At 48.4% G+C, this 25,694-nt stretch overlaps 1 protein-coding gene and 1 long non-coding RNA gene across 4 annotated transcripts in view; one reads left to right on the top strand and one right to left on the bottom strand.

Annotated features, from left to right (window-relative positions):
- The first annotated feature begins 223 nt into the window (after positions 1-223).
- The window catches only part of LOC126527122 (adenosylhomocysteinase-like 1), a 270,192-nt gene continuing 244,721 nt past the window's right edge, over positions 224-25,694 (top strand). For 2 of the 3 annotated variants that reach the window (XM_050174862.3, XM_050174861.3), the window contains exons 1-2: positions 224-595; positions 21,818-21,946. In XM_050174862.3, coding sequence (XP_050030819.1) covers positions 467-595; positions 21,818-21,946 — 258 coding nt within the window. In that variant the 5' untranslated portion in view covers positions 224-466. The remainder of the gene's footprint in view (positions 596-21,817; positions 21,947-25,694) is intronic. The other variant, XM_050174866.3, reaches the window with a different exon arrangement.
- LOC126527125 (uncharacterized) overlaps positions 17,344-25,694 on the bottom strand; it is a 55,783-nt gene continuing 47,432 nt past the window's right edge. The window contains exon 3 of the long non-coding RNA XR_008611642.2: positions 17,344-18,383. This is a non-coding gene — a long non-coding RNA (uncharacterized lncRNA). The remainder of the gene's footprint in view (positions 18,384-25,694) is intronic.

Genomic DNA, 25,694 nt, shown 5'->3' with positions numbered 1-25,694 from the left:
TGAGTTCCGGTTGCAAATTTTTCGAGTGTTTCTCTTCTACTGCATGCTAATTTCAAGCAGGCCAGCAAACAACGCACGCACACACATGCGACAGCAGCGGTTTCTTGGTTCGGGGAGAGAAAGTGGCGGTGCGGGTGAGGAGGTTTGGGGAGAGGCGAGGAGGCGTGGCGTGCGAGACGGAGGGAGAAATGAGCGAGCGAGAGAGGGGCAGCCCTACCTTTTTTCTATTTCTCCTTTTCGTCGCGTCGGAGGCGAGCGCATTTCGCGGAGCACCGGTCGTTGTCGGAGTGCGATGGTGGACGTCCCGAGCTTTGACCAGGCCAGTGAGGACCCCAGAAGCGGTCGTTAACCTTTAAGCTCGAAACTCGCACTTTCTCCACCGTGTGACCGTAGTTCCGTGCGTGCCAGGGGCATCCGTTATTTGGCCGGCCGACCGGACTGTCTGGAGGAGCAAAACCGACGCAACATGGCCGACGTTGTGGAGTCAACTCGCTTCGAAGTGGAGCTCCAAGATTCGGCCGGCCTGATTTCCAAGCAGGCTGGCTCACCCTACGTCAGGGACCGTAAGGCCATCGACGGTTCGGGCAAACTCAGGGTAAGCAACCGTCGGTCCGCGACAGATCGTTGCTCGGAGAGGGTTGGAAACTCGGACAACGTGCGCGCCGACGTGAAACAGCCTTGCACGCCGCTCGCTCGCTGGTCCTCGGCAATGTGTGTGTGTGCGCGCGTGTGTTGTGCGTTTGCGTTTGCCTTTCGCCGTCTGTCAGATGTTCACAGTGCCTGGGTTTTTGGGCGAGCGACCCCTTCGACCCGCGTTCCTTTGACGGGCGGCAGTGTGGTTTCGCCGCGGTCTCCCCCTCGTTTTCGATGCGTGCAACGTAGCGATGCGTCAAAGCCGTCGTGCGGTATGAATGACAACCGCCGTTAGCGTGGCTGGCGCCCACGATCTTCACGAACTTTTGTGTCTGGGCGCCTGCCCGGTGCGTGGTGGTTTTCAGTATTACATGGTCTTGCGTACTACACGGGGTGTCGCCGTGGCCGCCGTTCCCGTGAGCCATTCGACGCGCCTTCGCGGCAGCGTGTATTGCATTGCATCTGCTGTCTGATTGCGGTCACTTTGAAACCGAGCACGTCAGTGTGTGCGGGTGTTGCCTCGCACGGCGCCGTCTGTCGCGGCCGCTTTGAAACCGAGTACACCCGTGTGTGTGTGTGTATGTGTGTCTGTGTGTGTGTGCGTGCGTGCCCAAGAGAGAGAGAGAGAGAGCACGCAGACTCCTCGAATGGTGCGAAAGGAGTGTGGAAGAAGGAGGTGGTTATAGATAGGAAGAAAATCAAAGCATTATTAAGTAACGGAGACATTGGAAATTTTATTTAATATTTTTACCCGCGAGCGAGCGGCTTGTGCGCGTCGGTTTGGGTGCAGGGTATTTCACCGACAGCAGGCGACGTTGCGACACCTTGTGACACTCAATAAAGGCTATGCCGAAACTGCCCGCTTCTTGCACTTTCTATTTCTACACCGTCTCTTGCGCCATGTAAGCTTTAGCTTTTAAGTTTGACTTACCGGCGCGTGCGACATGTTACGACAGTGGGATGTGTCGAATGTTAGCTGCACCGGGTACGCGCTGCTGGTTCGTCTGCATCGTTTTCCCTCTTTTTTCTTTTTCTGTGTGTCTGGAATGATCGGCGTGTGAAAAATGTGGGCGCATCAAGCGCTTTATTGACGTTTTGTCTACGAGTTTGTTTTCATTTTGTGCGCGTTTTTATTGCAGATTGACGATCGTCGGTGTTTTGTCTCGTTGTGAAAAATTCTTCGAGGGCAGCAAATGCCCGAGGCTGTTGCGCAGCGCACGTTTAAAATGCGCGCCGATGGGTACCGGAGCTTGGCACAAGCTCACGTTATGCACTTTCCTTGTTCTTGTCACAACAAAAGATATCCTTGCCTACGGAGGAAAGGCAGTAAATTATTAGACGATGCAGCAACTTAACTTACTCTGTAAATAAATTACGAAATTTATTTATTATGTAAACCATGTGTAAGTGCATCGTTTCCCCTGATAAGGATGGATGGCAGAGGTTCCGGAAGCTCTTTTCCGGTATCCTAAAGGGTTCTGGGAAAGCACGTGACGCAAGAAAACATTTCTGGCCGGAAATAGTGATGCTTCTGAATAAGTAACTCATGCTCTGCAAGCTGAGCTTCGTTTGAAAGTGCATTCCAAGTGGAGTCAAAAGGGAGTTTGAGAAATGGCGGACCCAACGTTACACTCTTAAAGACGTCTGGACTCTTTAGGGCATTTTGTTCCGACCGCCTGCACTGTTAAGCAAAATTACACCCCTTGGGTCGTATCTTGCCACACAACAATAATCGTCATCTGTCTTGTCCGCATTTCCTTTAACGCTGCGAGCCCGGTGCTTCCAAGTCACGAACGGCATGCGCGTTATCGACAGGAAAGTAACGAGCGCAGCGTTTTAAAGAAAGGAAACGCAAGCCAGATGGCGATTATTGCTATGTGGCAAGACACAACCCAAAGAGAGAGATAAGTTTAATGATACGAAATGCAGAGAGGTCGGCCTGAGGTATATTCCTCTAGCCAGCTACTCGGCGTTGAGGGAAGAGGGAAGAAAGAGGTGCATGATGGGCGACGATGACGAGAGAAGGAAGATGTAAAGCAATTTGGCAAAGGGTGTACATTTAACAGTGTGGCTCAGGCCCCCCTTTCAGTAATGTCTATCACCACCGCAACGATAATCGCCATCTGCCTTGCTTACGTTTCCTTTCTTGAAAACTCTGCGCTCTCGCTACCTTTCTGTGAAGAATACTATGTGACGCTGATGACACACATGTCGTTTACGGCGTGGAAGTACCAGGCGCGCAGCGTTGAAGGAAAAGGCGAGAAAGATGACTTGTTGTTGTGGGACAAGGTAAGCTCCTAAGAGTGCAAACTTCTTTAAGGGTGTAGGGGACGCAATCCGCTGGGCGTAGAACGCAGGCGGGGCGTGGAATTTTGGGTGCTCGAAAGACGCTTGGGTATATTTGTAAAGCTCCCTAAAGTGAAACCTGTTGCGCGCACTGGGTCTCTTAACACTCGTATTTCGAGATCGAGCGCGTTGCTGTACTTACATTGCTCCAAAGAGCTTCTCATCACTACGCGCACGCACCATTTCTTTTTATTGTTCTGATGATAAAACGCCGATTCAATGGCCTTCAAACATCGGCTACCTTAATGTCCGGCTTCTGTCGGGCCGTAAGCAGACCTCTGCACCCCATAAACTGTTTTCTTGAATATAGCCCTTGAATTGCGACAGAAAGAAAAAAAACAGCCCCTTGTTTTGCGTTCAAGAAAATATAAATAAATGCACGCGCACGTAAGCTTCCTGCATTTATTAAAACGCGTGAGCTGTCAACGTTCGAGCCATTGATGGTCTTTGGAAATTGACGCATCACGGACAGCCTCAGTCGAATCCACGTCAGTTCAATAGGGGTGACACCGCAGCACAAACAATAGAATGTAGAAAACCACATTGGGTAGTGATGTCTCGCCTTGTGTGTGTGTGTGTGTGTGTGTGTGTGTGTTGTCCGTCTTGGTTGGGCTACGGTGACGTCCTAAATATGGGTGTACAAGTGGTGATTCAAATCGAATATGTCGATATCGCGAACCCGAACATAACGAAGTAAATATAAAAATTTCTCCCGCCAATGAAAGCGTATTTAACGAATGCATGCTTATAACGAATATCAGATATAATGAAAATATTTTCGTGTCAGTTTTGAATGAAGGTCGACTGTATTCGAGAAAAGAAAATGCCGTCGAGTATTGAATAGAGTAGCGAATATTTCCTGATCTCTGAATATAATTAGGCAGCAACCGTCAGATGACCATCGTATAGACAAACGATAGCCTCCCGGCGGACTTGCTGAGATAAGCTGCAGGGTGAGCGCTTATCGGTTGGCTAAATTGTGTAATGCTACGAGGCATCTGGGTGCTGTAACTTTTTTTTTTATCGTGTGGGTGCTCGCCCCCCTCAGGTAGTGGCGCATTTAGGAACGCGCCGTTTGCGCCACTAATACGCTGAACGTCATCGTGCCGTTCAATTCGGTTAGCGACATTAAAACTGGTATTTTAATGCACAAGGTACTTAAAAACAAACATTCGGTTTTTCGTTGTTCGTCTTTCGTTGTTACCTTGATCTGACACACGACGGAGCTCATCGGAAGAAGCTCAGCTTACCGGGAGTTTGTAACTGTGGTCACCGAATGGTCTCGTTCACCGGCGGCCAAATCTAGAATTATTTACTGGGAACATATTGCCATCGACGAAGATTGTACCTTGCCTGAAAGCGTACTTTCTGCTTACACAATATACCACGTAACGTCATTAGCAAACTTTCATGTACCTGATGTATGTGCGTACAAATATATATGTATTCAATGGATTACTTTGTATAAATTATATGTTCTATGGATCAGCAACTACGGCCAGTGGCTATGGATCCAGCTGCGTCTTTCACCTCTTACTGTGTATGTTTTTTTTTCTGATGAAATAAACATTTAAATTTCATTATCCCTGTGCCTCGAAGCACTTTCTGCAGTCACGGTAAATTATTTCAGTACATTGCGTGAAATGTCGAATTGCGGTTGTTTCATTTTTTTTTTTTTTTTTGCGAGAGATTTTGATTTTCAAGAAGTTAGCGCGCTTAGTCTTCACAAATTGTAACTACATATATCGTGTAGACTCTTGGATGTATTGGTATAAGTATAAGAAGGCTGCATCTCGATGAATCTAAGTTGTGCTTGTCGCTTTATTCGGGTGCGCCCATGCAAGGGTAAAATTTAATTATGATTAATTGTATTTAACTTCTCACAATTGCACAGTGGGCTATCAGGGACGTCTGAGCAGAGGTCTCCTGATTAATATGAAATTAAACAGCGTGTGGTTCATCAATTTGCACCTAAATAAGGAGAGCGTGTTTGCATAGCGTTCCCTTCAGAATGTGGCCGTTAGTCGAACCTACGACCTTTTGCTCGGCCGCAGAACGCCATAACCCCGTAGGCGCAACACTGTATGCAGGGGCGAGCGAAATAAATTAATTTGTTTTGTATATTTGCTGTCGAGGTTGAAGGTTTAATTGCCTATTAATTACGCGAGTGATGTTCATATACGAGGCTACATGTAGTCAAGAGTTCTACGAAAAACTCGTCCGGTCAGGTGGCATATTAGGCAAAACACAAAGCGAGGCGCAAGTGAAACTTAAGGTCTAAGTGACGACGACGTTATATATTTATTGCATTGTGAGCAAGGAACCTGCATGGGTTCCCATCGTCAGATAATTACTTTTGGCTGATCACTGAATAGAAACGCCTTTTTTTTTGCGCCATTGGCAATTAGGCAAAGCAGAAGTGGATTTGGACGGACAGCGTAGAGTGCCTTACATTACGTTGCATTACTTGCACAGAGTGCACCGGTGGTCTGTTAGTTACGGAATGTATGCGGTGAAAGAATTAGAGTTCGGCAGGTCATGTGACATTGCAGTGCACTCACAAAGTACACAGAGGGCTTGTTGCAAAGTGGTGCCAAGCGAAGGGGAACGCAGTCGAGAATGGCGGAGGACTGGGCGGTGTGATGCCTGTGATAAGAAAGATCGTGGAATTTGCATGCATATTGGACGGAGTCAGCTAACGCAAGACAGGGTTGATTGGAGATCGCTGCAGTGAAAGTAAAGTAGATTGATGATTACGAAGCGTGGAACCGTTTTGTAACGCTATTGCTAGGAGTGCATAGCGGGACACAAGGCACACACACACAAAAAAAAAAAGACGAATACAAGCGCTGACTTCCAACTACCTTTTATTGGCAATCAAATTCATATTTATATACATGCGTCACAGGCTGACATCAGGCACAAAGAAACAAGTCAGCAAGAAGGAACCAGAAACACTTGCCGACTTGTCTCTTTACGCGTGACGTCAGCGCAAGAGGCATGCATGTAAGAATGAGTTTGATTGCTAATGAAAGGCAGTCGGAAGTCACCGCCTGCCCTCACCTCGTTTTTTGTGCGTCGTCCCGTTGCGCGCTGACTGTAATAACGCAAAACGAGCTCACCCGAAGCCACACCTTACTGCTTTGTTACGTATCTGTGAGTGCGCATGCGCAAGTATGCAGCGAAGCACACCGCGTGTGCCTCTACAGCACGAGTGCGAAAATACCGTGGCACCTTCGGTGGAGGAGAAACGGAAAGCAGTGTTTCTTTTTCTTTCTTTTTTATCCTTCTTTCTTCCTTTTTTTTTTCCGCCAGTCTCGTGGGTGGCACGGCACACGCAATGAAAGTAAGAGCAGAAGCCGTCATTCGAAACCTGATGTTTTATTCACCTCGAATTTCATTTGCTTACTTCAGGGTAAGCCCCTGTGGGATATATAGGATGTGCTATAGTAAAAGGAAACGGTGGCTTCTAGTTTTATTTATTATTTTTTGTAAGGCTTCCTTTGATGCTGTATCACGAATGCCTGTTGGAAGCGAACTTAAAGAAGTGTAGAAACTTTATTGATCGCGTTCATCTGAAACCGTGAACTGCAAGGACTCATTTATCGTTTAGAAGAACGAAGAATAGAGACAATGAAGGGAGAGAGTAAAGCGATAGTTTCTGACAACGTGCGGAAGAAAGAAGAGAGAGAGTCTCTCTACGCAATATCGAGGCACATGGGAGCTCTCTATTGTAGAGCGGAGAAAGCTGGCCCAGGCCTTCCACCGTAAGTGAAGGTTTTTGCGATTCTACGACAGAATTCAGCAGCAGACGGCTTACGTTGGAAAATGAACATATGGGCGACCGCGGTCACGCCGTGCATCCATGGTCTACTGACTTTTGCGCAAGCACACAACGGCCACCGTCTCTGGGGGCGCCACTCGCGTAGGGTGAGGTTATCGACGACCTTTGCCGGCGCTAAGCGTCGCCACCACTGACAAGTGTTTGTGACACGAACAGACGACACAAAATTTGTGTACTGCGACAAACCAGATCAACCAGGTTTCGAGCGGTAGTACTATTCACTTCGCTGCTACTGTTTTAATGCTGTCTATATTTTGTTTTTTCTTTTTGCAAGCTGCGAGATTAGTAGAAGGGCACAAGTACGCCAGCTGCTACAGTTTTATTACTGCCGCTATGATCGTTCTATATATATATATATATATATATATATATATTGCCAGCAGCGATTGTTAGAAATGCACAAAAAGCACGGCAATTAGAATCTGCAGCCACTAGAGTTGATATTACGCTCCCTTAGAGTAAGTCGGGCATAAAACGTCAGTAGCGCCACCTGACATATATTTTGACGGCCGCCTCCTTCTATTGCTTTCCAGATCATTCGGTTGGCAACAAAGGTAGGAGACTGTGTCATTGGTCCTTGTACTCTCTTCATCTGTAAGAATAAATTGCTCATTTCCTCCCGGTACGCTGCGCCAAGAACTTACGTTGCCTGTTGCAGCACAGCGAAGGCGGAAATCTTACAGCCAACGTTTGACGTCAATGAAAGCGCAAAACGTTTCGTTGTTAGCGAATTTGGTTATTCGCGATCTCGTAATTGCGTGACAAATATGGGACGTCGTAGCTCCCGTATATCAAATCGAATATGTGCATGGAGGGAACCGACGCTGCAGCCTCTTTTCCAGATTATTCTTCCATCACTTCAGACAGATAAATAGAACAAGCTAAAGCTATGCATAACCACGAAAGAGCCGTCAGCTGTCGCTGCACTTGGGTAGGCAGCGGTGTGCGTAAAACGTATCTGCTCATTCGTGTTGTGAATGAAGAGTTCTTAAACTCTCCTGATGAAAAAAAAAAAAGTTGCTCTATGTCATGTGACGTTTGTACAAATTACCATGTGGTTATCATTTTGATTGTGCTCACATATATAGTACATTGTATTCTCGCTTTGTCGAATAAAGGGCTGGTGACTGTTAGAGCTGTCAAGGAGCGACTGTCCCCGTAGTCTATTATGGTTATATATTAGATAAGAAAAGAAAAAAAAATTCCCAGACGATAAAGCACTTTATTTTGAGATCTTGGTGTGTGCGCAAGAAGACAGAATGAAAGAAAAGACATCGACGTAGCACTGCGGACGAGAATAATCACGAAAGCAGTGAGTATAATATCTGAAGAGAACGGCAAGCACGTGTGTGCTGAGTATTTGTTTTGAGGTGACGTGAAAACACAGAAATGGAGAACACGCAGCCGTGAGGTACACGTAGCTCACGTCGGCTACAAGCTGTGAAGAAGAGAGAGAGAGAAAAAAAAAGGTTCATTCGGGAATGCCGCAATGCACTCGCACGATTCAATGTTTTCTTTTTCTCCCCCCTGCGAATGCGCATGCGTGATAGGGTGATCGAACAGGTATTTCCGCCTGTGTTGACGTCAAGCGGTCGTTAAGCGAACTCAGTGGGAAGCGTTCCACGCACGGTGGTAAAAGGATTGCGCTTGTTTGCCCTGCTTGAACGCAGGGCGTTTCATACGTGCCCGTGCAACGCGACAATACAAACGTGATGTTTTTTTACGGGCGCTCGCACGTTTGTGACGATATCGAGCGTTGACAGCCACGGCCGTTTGGGCTTTCTGGTTTATATTTGACGGAGAAGCCCCGAAAAAATAAAGGTGCAACGCTCTTTGCGCAGCGTCGTGCAAACGATCCCCGCATACACGTTAGCTACATCGTAGCTTTACACGGTAGCTTCACTTTCTTTGGAGTTGACCAGACCACGTCCTGTGAAAATAGAAAAGCCTAGCAGAAGCGTACGGACTGTGTGGCGAGGGTCGCGCCATCCTAACAGGAAAGCCGGATAACCAACAGAACGGCTCCCCCATTGTCCGCCTGTGTGATCGCCCCCGTGCGACGCCGATTGAATGAAAGCTTAACGGAAGCATGAGCAGCGCACAATGGGCGAGCCCTGCTCGCCTTTCCGGAACGCGCAGTCCGTCACAATGTGTTCAGTGGGGGCCTGGTTCCTTGGATAAAATGTTACAACGGCTGTTCGCGCCCCCCTGTTTTGCCACGCGGTTGATTGCGCAGCCATGTGCATTGGCGCGTTCTGTGGGACACCGGCATTTTCGCTTATTTGGGTTTTTTTCGTGTGCACGAGGAGTTCTTAATGCCGCCCAGAGCCTTTGGTTGCATTCGAATGTAGTGTATATCTTTGTTATTGGTGAGCACGTAATAAGTATGCTCCGGCAGACTACCAAACTATGCGACACCACAGTGAGTTAGTGCTGCTATGGGCAGCCAAGGTCGACCCGTTAGCGAGTAGTGAGTGGGTTGACTTGCCCAACCCGCTCAGCAAGATGCATGTAAACGCGGTCTGATATTGGGATGGCTCAGCTCGACCTCAGAGTCGACTTCTGACTCGACCCGCTCGCGCGCAGTTCATGTAAACGACACTATAAAAAATATCACCGCCCAAGCACTCGGTACACATGATTAACCAGCAAAGCTAAAACTTGCGTCCCCGGTGTTTATCACCGGATTAACCCAGACAGTTCATTAAACGACGGCTTGGTAGGCAGCCGGAACCTCGGTACGCAGTTCCTGCTTGCGCTCGGCTGCACGAGCCTGTTCTTGTGCCCGGGCTTCAGCATCGGCGCGGCGTTGCTGATCTTTCGATCAGCAACGATCAGGACTCCTGAGGAGCTGCCTGCTCCTCAGGAGCCCTTGCCGTTGTCAGATGGGAAGAGGACTTGGCACACGGAGGCGCCGCGTCCATGAGCTTTCATGTACTCATCAACCCAGCATCAATCGATACATTGACCCCGGCACGCCCCCTCTATGACGCGTGGCCTGCACATTTCAGAGCCGGAGAGAAACTGCTGCGCGCGCGCTCGGCTGCGACGGAGAGCAACGACGTCACTACTGGCGCAGCCAATCGCGCGCCTCTCTTTCTTTTTGTTTATTGTTTTTCGAGCATGCGCATGGAAACGAGGGATACCACTATACGTAACTCGTTCAGTTGCCTTGGGGCTCCATTCCTGCAATTATTTTTATGCTCAATGTATGGAATCTCTATGACATAAATTTTTCTGCGCATGTCCCTTACTTTGACCATGCAAGAAATTTAAGTATCGCCAGGACCCGAACTTTTTAACGATTTAATTTTCTTGTTCGACACTGTTCGCCCTTCGTGATTGGCTCGTGCGTCGCCTTTATCGCCGCGGGATCAGCCAGTCGGCGCGATGAGCGATAGGAACAGTATAGATAATGACAAGAAATCGCTGCAGTATACGAGCCCATAGATTCAGCCGATGGGTACTGTTACTGCATTACAGGTCTCCAACGCGTCTATAGGTTCCATAAGCGCAAAAATATAATCTAAGCTGGGGCCTGCATGTTAATATACAGATATTCGTTATTATGGGGCGAGTAAAATAACAAGAATAAAAGCCCCGGCGTAAGTACATACACAGACAGAGAGCACAGGTAAAGGAAAACGCTAGCAGGCGGATATGCATGCGCGCCATGAATCCAATTACGTTGCCGACTATAGATAGACCAATATCGGCGCACCGGTTTAGATCGATACCGTGAGCTATAGTTATAGACAAGCGCCGTGTGAATGAACCAGCGTTACAGCAGAGCATTATAAATAGAGCCTGCCTTGACCTGCTGTAGCTTAAGGAGTGTACACATATATATACGCGATGTCTCGATAGGGTGACTTGGAAACCTTAATTAACTGCTTCCTCTATATGCAGGGCATTTCGCCCACCCGTTCTTAAATAACTGTATTCTTCCCCTCTCTCCCCAGGACATCTTGACTTTATGTAGCCGTTTACTTGAGCCAATTGATTGACGGGCTTCGACAGGTTGACCACGTGGCGTGAAATGACTGAATCATCTGTGTATATAGATGATAGCTTTCAATAAAGTCCAGCGGGGATCTGTGGTGCGCACCTTAATTCCACCATTTGTGGTCCGGTGGGCGACTTGATACACACCCTCACTTCATGCGGCCGGGTGTCACACGGTGCACTTTCGGTCGCGATCGAGCCTAATACGAATCAAAATACTAGGTCGCTCGATTGGCTCATTTGCGCAAGCTGCGCAAGGAGGCCAATCACGGTCGGGAAATTAATCCAGATCGTGATCGAAAGTGACCGTGTGGCACCGGTATAGACAATGGGTAGACGGTTCTCGCGACGAAACTTGGCCGTGACGGTAAACGGCGCCTAAAACGAAGGCAAACAAGGGAAGGAAGCACAACTGCACAAATTTGTGGCGCGTTTTCCTTCTGTTAGTCTTCATTTTCTGCGCTTTTTATCGTCGCAAGTCGTGTTGAAGGCGCGGCGGCGCGCTCTTCTTACACTTGGCCTTGTTCGCACGGACTACTGCAGTGTCTCGCGCGAGTAGCGGATGGTTATATCAGCGTTGACACGGTACACGCGTGGCCGGGGGACTGGCTGAGTTTCCGCGTCTCCTTGAAGACGCGTCTGCGTAGCTGCGGCGAGAGCCATATATCAAGCCTCTTCTCTCCTCCCTCCGGAGATATGACCGTCTGACTACTAGGCTGCCGCCACGCGGCGAGAAGGCGCAGAAAGCGGTGGCGACCTTTCGGATCAAGGAATCTTAGGCCGCCATCAAGGCTGCTTCAGATGATGCGATTTGCGCGGGAAGCGCCAATAACGCGTCGCCAAACGGCGGCGGATACTTCTCTTATTCTTTTCGTCTTTTCTTAGCGTGGGCGCTTTCGGAACTGTCATCTTCGTTAGGGCTCCAAAAGCGGATGTGCCTGCCTGCTAAAGGCCTTTCTTTCCTGGTCTTCGATCTGAACCACGGAGAAAGGAAAGCGTGGGAGAGGCCACGGCTAGCTCGGATGAGCTGGAGTGTGTGTGGCGGAAGTCACGTAGTGTTTTCAACAAATGAGGACTGGGACTGGTGTACTAAACATCAACGTTACCGTAGCAACCGCGCTCCTGATGCTCTCCCTGCTGCTCTCGGCCTCTAAAAAGCGAGATTTTTCGGCCGGTGTCTTCCTCGCAGCACATTCCGTTCGCGAGACAAGCTGACTATGTGGTGTGCCAGAGTTGTGTTTTGGGCTTGTGAGTGTGTCAGGCAGCAACAGTGACACTGAAATAATTACGGCGCGTGTCTTCGTCGTCGTCTTCACCGTACCACGGAAAAACACAGGAGCGCGTCTATACTTGACAAAAACTGTTACAGAAGTTTCGTAGGCTTTGTTCTTATGCGCGTCAGCAGCACACACTACCGGAGGCTCGCAGCAATGCAAGTTCCAAGCTCGCGACTGTCTGCTCCTGCTAGCTGGGAGGCTGGGGGGGGGGGGGGGGGGGAGGGGGGGAGCGAGGTGTATTATGTAAGTGTCTACCTAGGGTACATGTCCATTTCGTCTGCTGAAGTTCTGATTGGCTGGGCTGTGGTACACGTCAGAAGGAGACAGGCGCTCTTGGCCAATCCGCACTTCAGCAGTAGACGAAATGGACATGTCCACAAGGTGTACACCAGTGTACACTTACAGAAGACCCCCTCAGGTTTGAGGCGCAGAAGGAGATGGCACACCAACATGGCTGCATTTCCGGCTTTAAAAACGTGATGTCAGGGCATCTCCTATTTTGTTTCTTTCCTTCACAATCTGAACTGATCTCTGCCCCTTCCCCATTTTCTCTTCTTTCTCATATGCGCCATCAGCTCGTAAACCTTTTTGATCGTTTCTTCCTCGGGATTATCCTTTTACCCTGTCTCGCTAAATCCGCGCAGCCTTTCTGGAGCTGTACCTCGCGTCAAGCAATCATGGGAGAGCGAAGGTGCACAAATGCGTTGTGAACTCTAGTTCCTAGCTCCGCGTCTGAACGCGTCGTCTGCTGTGCGTCGTCAACAACGCGTCTGCTTTTGACGACGGTGGGCAGACGGTGCTGGAAAACGCACGACATTATAGTGTTCCTACGCCTCGGTTAATTGCGCGGTTCATAATGGAGATTCTTTGGGTGAAACTTGGAGGATAACAAAGACACCCGGTATAAGAAACGGAGGACGGCGCAACGCGCGATGGAACGGAAAACTGTATAAACGTAACGTTAAGTGATAGCAACGGGGTGTTTTCCATTATATATCGTGAATAGTTGTAGCTGATGTTCTAGTTGATAACAATAGTGTGAAATAGAGCTGGGGAGCTAATAGTTATGCATAGCGCCGATAATCGTTGCCCTATTTTGAGTCGCATAATGGACGCCAAGCGAACGGAAACGCCGTCGTGATGACAGCGACGGAATTGGGTGTTGCGGCGAGATTAGGAAATTTCCTCACGTGTATGATGGAGCCGCCTGTCGCAAGACAAGTGTAATTGGCGATCGCTGGCAGAGGCCTTCGCCCTGCACGTGGACATTAAATAGGCTGATGATGTCGCGGCCGCTGTGTAGCCTATTATGGCGGAACATCACTCTTCATTAGCGTGCTCTCGATGCCTGAGGGGCGGTGGCGAAGCACATCTGCGTGGTCTGGCGTTTGAGCTGATCTATTGGAATCGTTGTGATAAGCGTGTGCATCTTATGGTAACCTTGAATTAGTGTAGCGCACAATTAAAGGGCAGGGCGCCCGTGCTGTTCGTTCCATGTCCTGTGCTTGATTTTGCGGTACACTAAGCCAGTGGAGAAGGACATGTTGCTGGTCTGTAGTTGGTGCTCACTTAAGTCGATGGAGCACCAACTTGCCCTATAGTCGGTGTGCTGCTGAATTATTGGAACAGTAGTATATATGTGCAGCTACGAGCGCCATGTCGCCTATTAGTAACGTTGAATTGAGTAGGTTGATGCTGCTTTCTCTCGCGCACAAGTGACAGTAGCAGGAGGCATCGCAAAAGAAGTGTATATGCACCGTGGCCTCCTATAGATCGCACATTTGCGCCTTCGAAAATTACTAGAAGAAAATCCGGCACAGAGATCGTTCAGCCTCCGCGGGAATGATCGACAGTATACATGGACTTGTCTAGTCTTGGTACGTGCTTGTGCCTTCAGGCGTTCTTGTTGCGCTTATTACGATTTATCTTTGTAAATTTCTAAAAAAGGAAATCTGGTTCTCCTAAACAGCATAAAGGCAGTAAATTTCCGCGCATATGCAAAAGCGTTGCGAATTATGGCGCTTTTAACGCAATGTTTTCTCGAAAGGGATGAATTTGTAAAGTGACACAAAGCCGCTAGAAGCCAGAGGGATGAAGTTTGGGCAAATCTGTGTACTATATATACGCACTGTCATTATTCCCATGCTGACTGAACCGTCATGCTCGGTGTACCACCCGTAGACAATGGCGCCACATTTCTCTCTGGTAACGTTTATGGGAAAGAAGCTCTGCGGGTCTATATACCGCGCCGCACAGACTCGAACTGCTCGCAGCCTCGCGCGACTCGACGCCATGCATGTCAAGCGTGCTGCACACGCTCTGGCTCGTCGTGTCCATTGGAGGACGCCTTTTGAAGAAATGCGCATTTCTTGGGCTCCCCCTCTCACAGCCGCCTTGTGATGCGGTCGCCGTATAGCTGGACGTTTTACGCAGTCGTACGTGCGCTGCGTGGTGTATGTGCTGTGTATTGGTCAAGGCGGCGTGTTACTTCACGCTAGAGAGACGCCGTCGCTTTGCGGCGTTGTTTTTCTGCCAAGCGCCTTGTGGGACGAAAAACAAAAGTGCTCGCTGCGCTGGCATGCAATGTAGAAAGCGGCGTCGGCGGCGTCGACGACCCCTTGTTTTGTCTTCACATAGCGTCCGGTTTCGTGATCGAGCCGAATTCAATAAACAGTTGCTTATAATAAAGACGGTTCGTGATCATGGATGCGAGTTTTCGTTGCATTCACACTGTGCGTGTATGTGTTCTTCGTGTATTGTCAGAACCATGCAGCGCAACTCGGCACCCATGAGCCGTACTCGTTGTAGCGAAGTGTGTACCGCACCTTCTCTCGCTGTAGCGAAGTTTGTCGCACATCTTGCCTTATAGTATATCGACGTGCGAGCGTGTGGTCGTCTGTGACTCTTACTCAACATCTAACGCTTCTCAAGCCTGACTTTAAGCACGAATCAGCTTAAACTGTGTAGTGCTATGCATAGCGTTCCATGGGTTTTGTCTTCTGTTAGTATAACCAAGGTCATTCAATGCCTTTAGAAAGTAATTAATGACCCTGATATAACGATTCCCGCCGTGCCTACGGCGCTTTGCTGCTTAGCACGAGGTCGTGGGCTCGATTCCCCACCGCGGCGGCCGCATTTCGATGAGGGCATGCAGAATGCAAAAGCGCTCGCGTGTACAGTGCTTTCGGCGCACGGTAACTCTGTGTGGTCAGAATTACTGCTGATTATTAATTCTGACTAAGACGACGGAACCTCTGTTCGTCAGGACCCCGGCGAAGCCAAAACTCCGCTCGTCCAAACGTTGCCTCCACAGACGTACCTCTTGTTAGTCCACTGTGCAGCTGTTCGTCTCCATCTTCCTGTCCTGCTTGGATTTGAGACGTCAAGGTGGTGTACAAATATATGGTGTTCAAAGCTCACTGTCAGCGACGGCTCCCTCACATTAGCAGAAGCGGACCTCGAAGGGCCATACTTTTGTGTGCTGCAACTGCCGAAGGCGATTGCGGGAACCGGAACGTCATTGTCGCCATCTTTTGGACATCAACTGTTTAGCACTAACGGTTCCATTCTTCGATCTCTTGTACCTCTGCGACTCCTGACGAAACGCGCCAATCGTAATCGTTTGCGATAAACACGCTAATTATCGGTCTCGCAATAGAGATATCGCCGGAGGGATTCATTTGAGGCGTTGGCAGGTCTTATACCGGTCATATCGCCATGAAGCCGCTTAGTTGTCCTGATGGCTGTGCCGGTGATGGACTTCCCGACCATCTAAATAAAGCGTTGTTGATAACTGCGAACCTCCTATTCAAACACATTTTAGGTCGCAGAAATAGCCGTCGCAGAGCTGTTCCTCAATGTGGTCGCTCGATCTCTGCGTCTCGGCCCTCCCACATCCTATAGCGAGGAATTCCTGGCGAAGTGCCGGATTCTAGAGGACTGTGCTGCTGGCGGAATATCTCGTCTACGTTTTAACGAGCGTCGACGGTCTCTTCTATAGCAGTCGCACGCGTCTGTGATGCTCACAGCCCTATTCCTACCGAGTGAGAGTGAGTGAGTGAGTGAGTGAGTGAGTGAGTGAGTGAGTGAGTGAGTGAGAGGACTCGTAGGTTTGCGAAGCGCGCCACAAAAGCGATAACCTTCGCTCGAGCGAAAGGTGGCGAGAGTAGTGGGGATCGAATAAAAATGAGAAAATGCCAAGTAAAACTCCAGGGAAACCTGTTGAGCGGCCCCGGATGTTCGCATAAGCACGCGACCCATGCCGTGGCATGCGCGCCTGGGCACGATATTTTTTTCTTTTCCTTTTCTTTTTTAAATGATATTCCTTAGTTTATTTTTTTTTCTTCGCTAACTATTGGGGATCGGGAAAACACGTGCCGTGTAGTCTTCCGGTGCATTTTCACGTTTGCGGTCTCTCCTATACACAGTGCATCAAAATTTTGAAGGCCAGCTACGCCGCGAGCGTCATCAGATGCCGTGCAACGCAGCGCATGCAGCAAGGCCTTGCATAGCACGCTAACGGCGGTGAAACGTTACGGCGAGTAAGAGCGCAGATTGTGAATCTGCGTAAGTTTTAGGACTGCCGGCAGCGGTGCTGGTATTGCGAAGGTTGCGCCAACTTATATAACGTTTTCCTTGTGCTCTAACGAACGCTGTAGAGGTCTGATCAAATTGCATTACGATAAAGTTATAACGACAACGTCTTCTCGTGCCCTAAGGACTTAAGGCTTAGATGAACACAAAAGTGAACATCGAGTTAAACCGGATCAATTAACCACGCTTATGAATTTCAAAAGGTGTCACCCTTACCGAGACAGGAGTATCGGTTAAAAAAAAAGAAAACAAAAATGAGGCGTCAGTTGAAAGGCCAGGTGGCGGCGCCACACTCAACTTTTCGCACTACCTCTTGTCAGCATTGATTTTAGCAGCGTTAGCTCGGGTTTATGTATAGCTTGTATACCGTATGTCCCAGCTATTGTTAGCCAAGCTGTTCAATGAAAAGAAAAAAGATTGAAAAAGCACGATGTAACTTACACCTGTAAGATATACGGTATTCACTTGTCAGAGGTCCGATGACTGTACATCGTAGGTCTTAAAATCGTATCTTGCGCTGTGCTTTCTTAACCATTTTTATTTGTTTTTTCTTCGTTGAACGGATCGGCTAACTGTCAGCTGGGATACCATAGTATAGTATATCGTTAATTGTAGGCTAGTTAGTAGTTTTAACGTTAAAAAAAATGTTTTACGCTGCATTTTGAAGAAACGAAGACTCCGCCATAGCGAGTCTTGAAAACTTTTTCTGTCCAAAGGCGGCCCGCATACGCGAATATACTTCGGAGTGCTTGACGTCACGGTGACGTAGCGGCGTTGGAGATCGCGCGCGCAAAAAAAAAAAAAAAAAAAAAAAAAAGAAAAAAGGAAAGCCCTGTTTCTTGGGAAGCATTTACCGCAAAATAAATGGAGACAAAGCTTTGAAGCACCTTTTACCAACCAGTCTATCCGTGTCGGCATCGGTTGGATCTTTTATCGAAGCTGCCTCAGAAATTATTTAAACATTAAATTTTATTTTGTTTATTAAGTGTTGGCGTTGTAAATAAAGCACTGAAGGGCCGGATATCCTGCATGCACAGAAGGTTAATCCCAGTTACTATAAAAAAAGAAGAAGAAGGAAAAAGAAACGGGAACATAAACACAAGATACTTAACAAAATAACGAACTCATTAGATCAATGAAAAAGTTTGATGTCACCAAATAAAGTGCAGCGTAATAGTTCCATTTATGGAGTTAGAGATAAGCTGATTTCATTGTACCGTGAACTGAGCGTTTGGATTCATCTAGCAAGAGTGAATCTATTACCGCGACTGAGCCGCCCGTCGGGACGTGGGCAGTGCCTCTTTCTACAGACATGCCTCGCTGTCCTCAAAAGAAGCCCGACTCCAGCCTCGTCAGCTAACGTCGTGTTTATTTTTCTTCGCACGCATTATTTATAGAAAGTGGGTTATTGGATCGAAATTGGCCGCGCTACGCTATATATTGGCGAGGCCAAAGTAGTAGAAGGGAGGTGGAGGAGGGGAATCCTAGTTTTGCTCGACGTTTTACCGCGCTTCAGCATCGCCATCGGTCAATCTACGTCGTCTGCTTCGCCAACGGCTGCGACGTCGTGGGCGGCTGCTTTTGCGCCGGCGTGGATCTGGTATCCCTGTTGGGCGGTTTGACGTCACTCCCTGGTCCGAGTCACGGCACTTTCCCGGCGTTGCGGCAGGGGTCGAGTGCGATGCCTGCAAAGTGAGGAGAGAGACGCAATGCAACTTCAGTGGGCGGTTCCTCTCCTTCGTCGCTACGTCTGCGCGCCCGACGGCGCATGCCAAAACGCCGTTAGGTGGCATCGTTGAACCGTGCAATTGATTCTGTGTGCCAAATGCGCGCGCTTCCATGGTTACGTGCCGCCAGAAAAGAACTTCTGTCGCTCTTCTATTTACTTTTATTAATCGCCAGAAGGTAGCGCCACGGTAACGCTATGTGGCGCCACTTGGCGGCAATGCTGGAAAGCGTGATTCGAAATGCGGCGGGCGAGTGCTACACATGTACGAAAAGATTGCAATTCATCTTTAATTCAAATGTTCAATGAATAAGCTAAAAACTGTAACGCGTTGAGGCGCAGCGTATGGCGGTAAAGCATTGCAGAGGCTCTATTCGGGACATTCTTAAGTTTCGCCGTGGTGTGGAATTTGCCATCTTGTGAGTTCTTATTGGCCCAGAGGGCTGCTACGACTTCTATGATTGGCTCAAAACACTGTCATTGTAGAATTAAACATTGTCGCGGAATTGGACGATGTGCTGTAAACGATGCTGGTGCTGTACAAGTCTAGCCCCAATTTTCTTGTCGACAGGTGCTTGCGAATTTATCACTGCTACTGACATTTAGCTGAACAGTTGCCTAATGACAGATTGGAATCAACATGTTCCTCCGCCATGGTCGTGAGTGGCGCTGGCTAATCGTGTACACATACACCGAAGTTGGAAAGGAAGACGGTTAATGACAGAGCACCGCTCATGTAATGCAGAGGATGTAGGTTCCACTCCTACCTGCAGCAGCTTGTATTTTCGCACACTTCGCTCCAGCATATATAAAAAAAAAATGCTGGAGCGAAGTGTGCGAAAATACAAGCTGCTGCAGGTAGGACAGTTTCCTAGCCAGCGTTGGCAGACAACTACTGTCGGAGGAAGCTATCCTCGGCCCATGGCCTGACACTGCAATTTCAATGCGTGCAACAAAAGTATTGTTGAAGTTCCTGCAGGACACCAAGCTTGACGAGCGGCTCTAGCGAGGCAACTGTCTCATGTACATAAGCACTCACCACTTCTCTTATCATCATCATCCATCCCAATACTTTCACTCCCCTTCCCTCTTCCCCAGTGCAGAGTAGCAGACTAGAGCGCACTAACTCAGGTCGACCTCTCTGTCTTTCCTATCAATAAATTCTATTCATTACATTCGCACACTTTAATTTCTCTTTTACAGCGAAGAGGGGACGTCCGCGACGGTATTCGTCTGACGGCGTGCTCGGTAACAAATGTCAAAGAACCGTTAGCAACACATCCTGCGTCAGAGTCCCGAATTTTCGCTTTGAAACGCAATTATCAGTGATTAGATAGTAAACGTTACCTTGCGTACACCTCATTTGAATACATAAGAACTGCACTGCGCCTTCTTTCTTTCTTTTTTTTAAAGCCTGTAATTCATAATTGTTGTTTCTCGCTTCGCGTTTTACCGACTACACGTTGGAAATCAGCACTCTAAACACTCTATCTCACAAGTAGTTCGTAGCGCTGCGGAAGCTATGAGGCGTACACAGGCGCAATATCCTTGCGCAACGGAATATAGTTCCATGCGTAACCGTCTCATTAGTGGCAGGATTAGAGAGTTTTTGTTTTTACTTGGTATACACGATACGTTACAGCCATACGTGACATGTTGGGACCTTTGCGCGTGCACGTCGTATATCGCGGAATTCATCAGCCGCTGAGCAGACGACACGGTGCGGATGGACGCATCTCGAGGGACGTTCGGCCTTCCGATTGGCTAAGGAATCCGGCAGCTTCCACAGGGCTGCGAACGGCTTGTGAGATGGGAGTTATGGAAGTTTGTGCGGCTGCGACGGTGAAAGCTGATGGCGTGGTCCAGCAACGGAGCCTGCACGGAAGTCCCGAAACGGTCGTATACGCTCAGGGCACCGGTGATGAATCATCGCTAGCAGACGTTTAGTACTTCCGAAGAGTTGGAGAAGCAGCTTATACACTTCCGCTGTCTGTTCTGTAGCAGTTGGTCAGGTTGGCATACAACTACAGAGCATATTTTGGTGAATATTTTTGCAAGTAAATATTACTTGTAAGCCTTCATTGTCTGTTTTGTTCTTACGTTTGTAACTAACAACAAAAATCGAGCTTCTCATGCAGATCCCTTTATTTTCTCGCTATCTGCGAAACAATACTTCGTCATTTTAAATAAGCCTCGCCGTAATATGGTACATAAACTAGCGATCATCCTGACCATTCATGCTTCGTTGTTTAGGCTAAAGATTGCACAGGAATGAATGTACCACATCTTGTTAGAGCTAAATGGTTCAACCTGTTTCTGGCGAGCTTAACATGTACACCTCCCACCCCCACCCTTATTTTTTGCCTCGCTTAACTTCGCACTGCTGCAAAGCGCATATAATGTATTACAACGAGCATCACTCTTTTGTGCAATGGACGTCTGCCATCATGGAAAACTTTGTAAACCTGGAACTCTCGGGAAATTCGTCAGAACGTTCTGAAAAATTCCGGGTAGAAACGGTATTTTCACTCCGGTCGCTTTCTACCAGGGAAATTGATACCGACAGCATTCATAGGTCGGAAGCTGTAGCGGTGTGCCAGAACGAAGCGATGTTTTCACACAGTCCATTCAGGCATTACTGAACTTTTTAAAAACTACGGGCTTGGATTGCAGACTTTGAGCATGCCAAATTGCTTGCGATATGTTCTACATCTTCCTTCTATCGTCATCGTCACCCGTCATGCACCTCTTCCCTCTTTCTTTCCCTCTTCCCCTTCCCCCAATGCCGAGTAGCTGGCTAGAGGAATATACCTCAGGCCGACCTCTCAGCATTTCGTATCATTAAACTTCTCTCTCTCTCTCTTCACACAGTCTGCAAATAATGACGTCTTTTGCTGGTTTCGTGAGTTTGGTTGGTTGGCATGTTGCGAACCACACGGCTCAGTCAAACTGGACTGAATCACACCAGATTTACAGCTTACTGGTACCAGTCGTCAAAAATTATGGGCTGGCATAGTAACTTGGCAAGCTATAAACGCCATTTTTTCCCCTTCCGCACGAACGTCCAATGTCATATACTGCGAGGAGAATTTTCATTAAAAATACAGTTGGGGAATATTTCTCGAAATCAGGAGGAAGAGAAAAAAAAAAAGAAAAGGGATAAGGCAGGGAGGTTACCTAGAAGAGCGTCTGGTTGGCTACCCTATACGCTGGGGGAAGGGAATGACAGACTAGAAAGGTGTGTCAATGTGATCGCCAGAATTTTTTTTCTTCTTTTTGCCTGCAATGTATGTATATTGTCGTGCCCCCACGCATTGTTCACCAACGTGCAGCCCTCAGTTCGACGACGCTGCTGCTCATCTGTTCGCCGTTCCTTGTCTGCCCCATGCGTAGGAGGACCGGGAAAAGAGTTCGCCCGAGGGGCAGGCCGCTGACCTAAGCGGATCGCGCACAAACACGAACACTACTCCTGCAGCCACGGCTTCCACGTCGGCGAGTGAGTGGACACCCAGAAACGACCGCGTACGTATTACACGCTCCGTCAGGCGACACTAAAACACCGGAAAAAAAACGCACACGCACCCACCCACCCACCTATACCCATCCGCCCACTCACGTTGTTGAGCACCAGCAATACCTTTTTTTTCTTCTTTTTGTCCCTGTGTCTCGTCACACTGTCGTTGCCTGCACATCTGCCTGTTTTGTGTTGAGGAACGTGCACAAGATGCGGGGCACATTGCACACGTGACTGGTGGAGTAATCGAATCACGCGGGGGCCATGGTGTTAGTGGCGGTAAAAGAAAGGGGACAGGGGTGTGGGGGGTCATTTGAGCTAGCATGTGGAAATCGGCTCAGAAATTGGGATCAGGTCGCAGGAATTAGCGTAAGAATGAGAAAGCCCGCAAAACACGTAAAAGTGCTTCTCGCGTGCTTTCCCGGCCGGGTTTCTTTCGAGCTTGGGAACAACTTTTGTGTAACGGAAAGCTGAACCGGGAATTTTTCAGGATGGCCTAAAATTTTCTCATTGACACTTTTGCTCTCAATATAATATTCGAGCAGTTGATTATATTACAATTACGTAGTTCGGCGAAATACCAAAAATAAGAAGTCTGACTTGCTCCAAGCGAGGCAGACATTACCCTGGCTCTGTCCAGCTACGTGGCACTTGCATTATTTTTACATTTTGGCACAAGTTACGCGGGACACGTGGTATAGGCATGCTTGAAGAGGCCAAGTACAGCTGTTGCCATCTAGAGCTCCGGAGCTCCGGCTGAACCATGGAGCCCTGAGTCCGTCGAGAACTCGAGGCGCGCTCGATGGGCCACGCCTGTAACGTATATATGAATTTGACTGAGCTTGCGTCTCGAAAATTATTCTTTCTTCTTTTTTTAACCGGCAGGCTGTATCGTTTGCTTTAGGAAAGGCAGACCACTATCACTGGGCACATTTGTAAGCTGCGTTCTTTGTCGAAAAGCAGTCCGAAATTGAAATTTGTTTCTCCTTGCAGCGTGTACGTCATAAATACAGTTTCTGATGGCTGTTGTTCATTCGCTAATACCGACAAGGCTAGTAGTTCAGCCTTATTGGTACAACACAGTGACAGTTTTAATCGCTTTAATAGTGCGAGTACGGTGAAGGAGTACGCAACATGAGCGCTGTATATAGTGTTGTGTGCTCATTCTTGTTTATTTTGAAGCGCTTTGCTTTTGTTCCTGTACCATCACCGAGAACGTACACGAAGAAGACCCAGGATAAAACAAAAAATTGTGCGTATTAAAATACCCTTTATAAGGAACGCTCTCGCTTAAGCATTCTTAAAGAAGCGCTCCTTTAAGCATATGGTGTGTAAGCAATTGCAATTTGCAACTTAGGTACTCGCAGATCGGGAAATGCAGAAGACGCGCTTGTGGCATTCGTTATAACGGATATTTGGGTACGCACATCCTTGTTTTGTATGCTACACGGCACCAAAGACCGGACACTTCCGCGGATCCATTTCAAGCAGTGCATGTAGACAAGACAGGCGAGCACGATTAAGGAAGGGCACAGGGCAGCGATTGTCCTGCGTTTTTCCTTATTCGTATAATCGTCCGCTTGCGCGCTGCTTACAGTGCACCCCTTCCGGCTTACCCGCTTCAAAACCTTTATTTCTGTTCCCTGACACGGTGCCAGTGCTTGACGGGCACGGTGTTTCAGCCTGTGATAACCGGTAGTTCGTAACATGCGGAACTTATTATACGTGTGTTCGACTGCATTCCGCGGCAGAGGATATCAGCATTCGAAGTTCCCAATCGGTCGCCATTTCAAAGAATGGTCGCTTTCGATGCTATGGCGAGAATCGGCTCCTTCGGTCACGGTGACCGAGTCCCTGGCAGCTGTCGACGTTCGGCTGGCGAGCAGGAGGTCGCGCGTTCGAATTACGCCAGCCGCGGCCGTATTCCGATGGAGGGGCGAAGTTCAGAAAGGCTAACCGCGATCGCCCTTTGTGGTCAAAATTGACGTGTATTCCTGCGCTAAGATGTCTTTCACAGCTCTTGTTGTTGTTTTTTTTCCCCTTGCAGCGGGCAGTAATTCATCAATCAGCGAGCATGGCACGGCCGATTGGTCTTGGAGAGATGGAGGCCGAAATGCGCTAGCGATAGGGACGGGAGCCTGCGTCGAGCTATACGCCAGCTTCGTATTAAAATGGAGGCGCGCTTCCATTGCTTTTGTACACCGGACGCCGCCTGGCCGCTGTGTGAGCGCAGTGCTATTTGTGGCAGTGTTTTACGAGCCCCTGCGCCTCTGACGTAATTGTTGACGGCGGCGGGTGAGAGCACCGTCACGTTCCCACGTCTGCGCAGCGGCTTTTCCTGCGGGCATCCACTTTCCAGCGTTGTCTTTCCGATTGACTACGGTGGAGCTTCGACGCTATACGCCGCAATGACCCCCCCCCCCCCCCCCCCCCCGCTCTTCCTCTGACGGCCTGTCTGCGCCTGCCATAGATAAATATATGCGTGCGGTACGAGAGATCGGATGGGCAGCTGTTGTCAGTGCGAATAACCGAGAATGGCGTCTTGCTTTGGCCGTTGCTTTGGTTTCAGAGAGATCGCGTGTACGAATTTTCGTCTGACGCATTGGTAGTCCAACGACTCGGGCTAATCACTAATCCATAATTAGTGACTTTTAGCGCACCACCTGAACACACAGTACCGAAAGCCTCGAACATGTGCAAGTGCTTCTGCTACTGAGCAGGAGGTGGTGGCTTCGATTCCGGGCTGTGCCGAACGCATTTCGATGAGCACGGAATACGAAAACTCCTCGTGTGCCGAGATTTGGGTGAACATTAAAGAACCTCAGTTCGTAAACATTAGACCGTTGCTTCCCTCTGCGGCGTCTCCAATAGTCGGACTGCTTCTTTGGGAAATGAAATTCCGTAATTTGTTTTCATTTCGACGTATACAAAATTACTAGCAGCCGTACCGCAGATACGAGCGAACGGTTGACGTTAGCGCGATTTCAAATGGCGGTGAACTTCCCGCTCTTCTGTTCGAACTTGGCGGGCGTCTCGCTTCGCTACCCGTAGATGGCGCCACCATTCTTTGGCCCGCATTCAGCTGCCAGCGTAGTTGCGATCGATTTTTGATTTGTTCGGTGTGGGCCGGATAGTTAGATTTGTTCGTTGTTCGCATAGAAAGAGACGTGCTTGCTCCCTGGCTCGTATCAGACGAGGTGTTACTGCTTCCTTCGTAGTTCGTGCGGAATAAAGCGCACCAGAAAGTGCTTAGTGAGAAGCTGTGATAACAAATAAACTATGCAGATATAACTGTTTGTATAATTGTGAAACGGACGAATGCTCTTATGAACCGAATTGAATTGAATTAACCTTGTTGCGTTCAAAGGAGAAAGTTATATTCTACCTGCTGTTTGAAGCAAAATTTTGACTTGCGGCCCAGATTATAAATAGCAGCCACAAGGACGACGGCGATGTCGCCAGCATCAACAGCAAAAGGGCCGAAAATTCGGAAATAAATAAATAAATAAATAAATAAATAAATAAATGCACAACGTTTACAACCACTTAACTCTGAAGTCTGAAGCATTGTGCATTAATATACAGCTTACTTGAGATCGTCGCACTGTTTACATGAGCTTTGCAAAAACCCTTTGAGCTTTGGTTAGTTTATTTATTCCTAGTTTACTGCCTTTTGCTTTTGTCTTCTCTTGTTTTCTTTTCGTCTTCATCTTGTCTCGAACATCTCATCTGAAGTAACAAGCATTGCATATAGCA

This window comes from Dermacentor andersoni, chromosome 9 (genome assembly GCF_023375885.2).
Source record: "Dermacentor andersoni chromosome 9, qqDerAnde1_hic_scaffold, whole genome shotgun sequence".
Taxonomy (NCBI): Eukaryota; Metazoa; Arthropoda; class Arachnida; order Ixodida; family Ixodidae; genus Dermacentor; species Dermacentor andersoni.
Note: the sequence above shows the minus strand (reverse complement) of the source record. Positions and strands in the feature narration are given on the sequence as shown.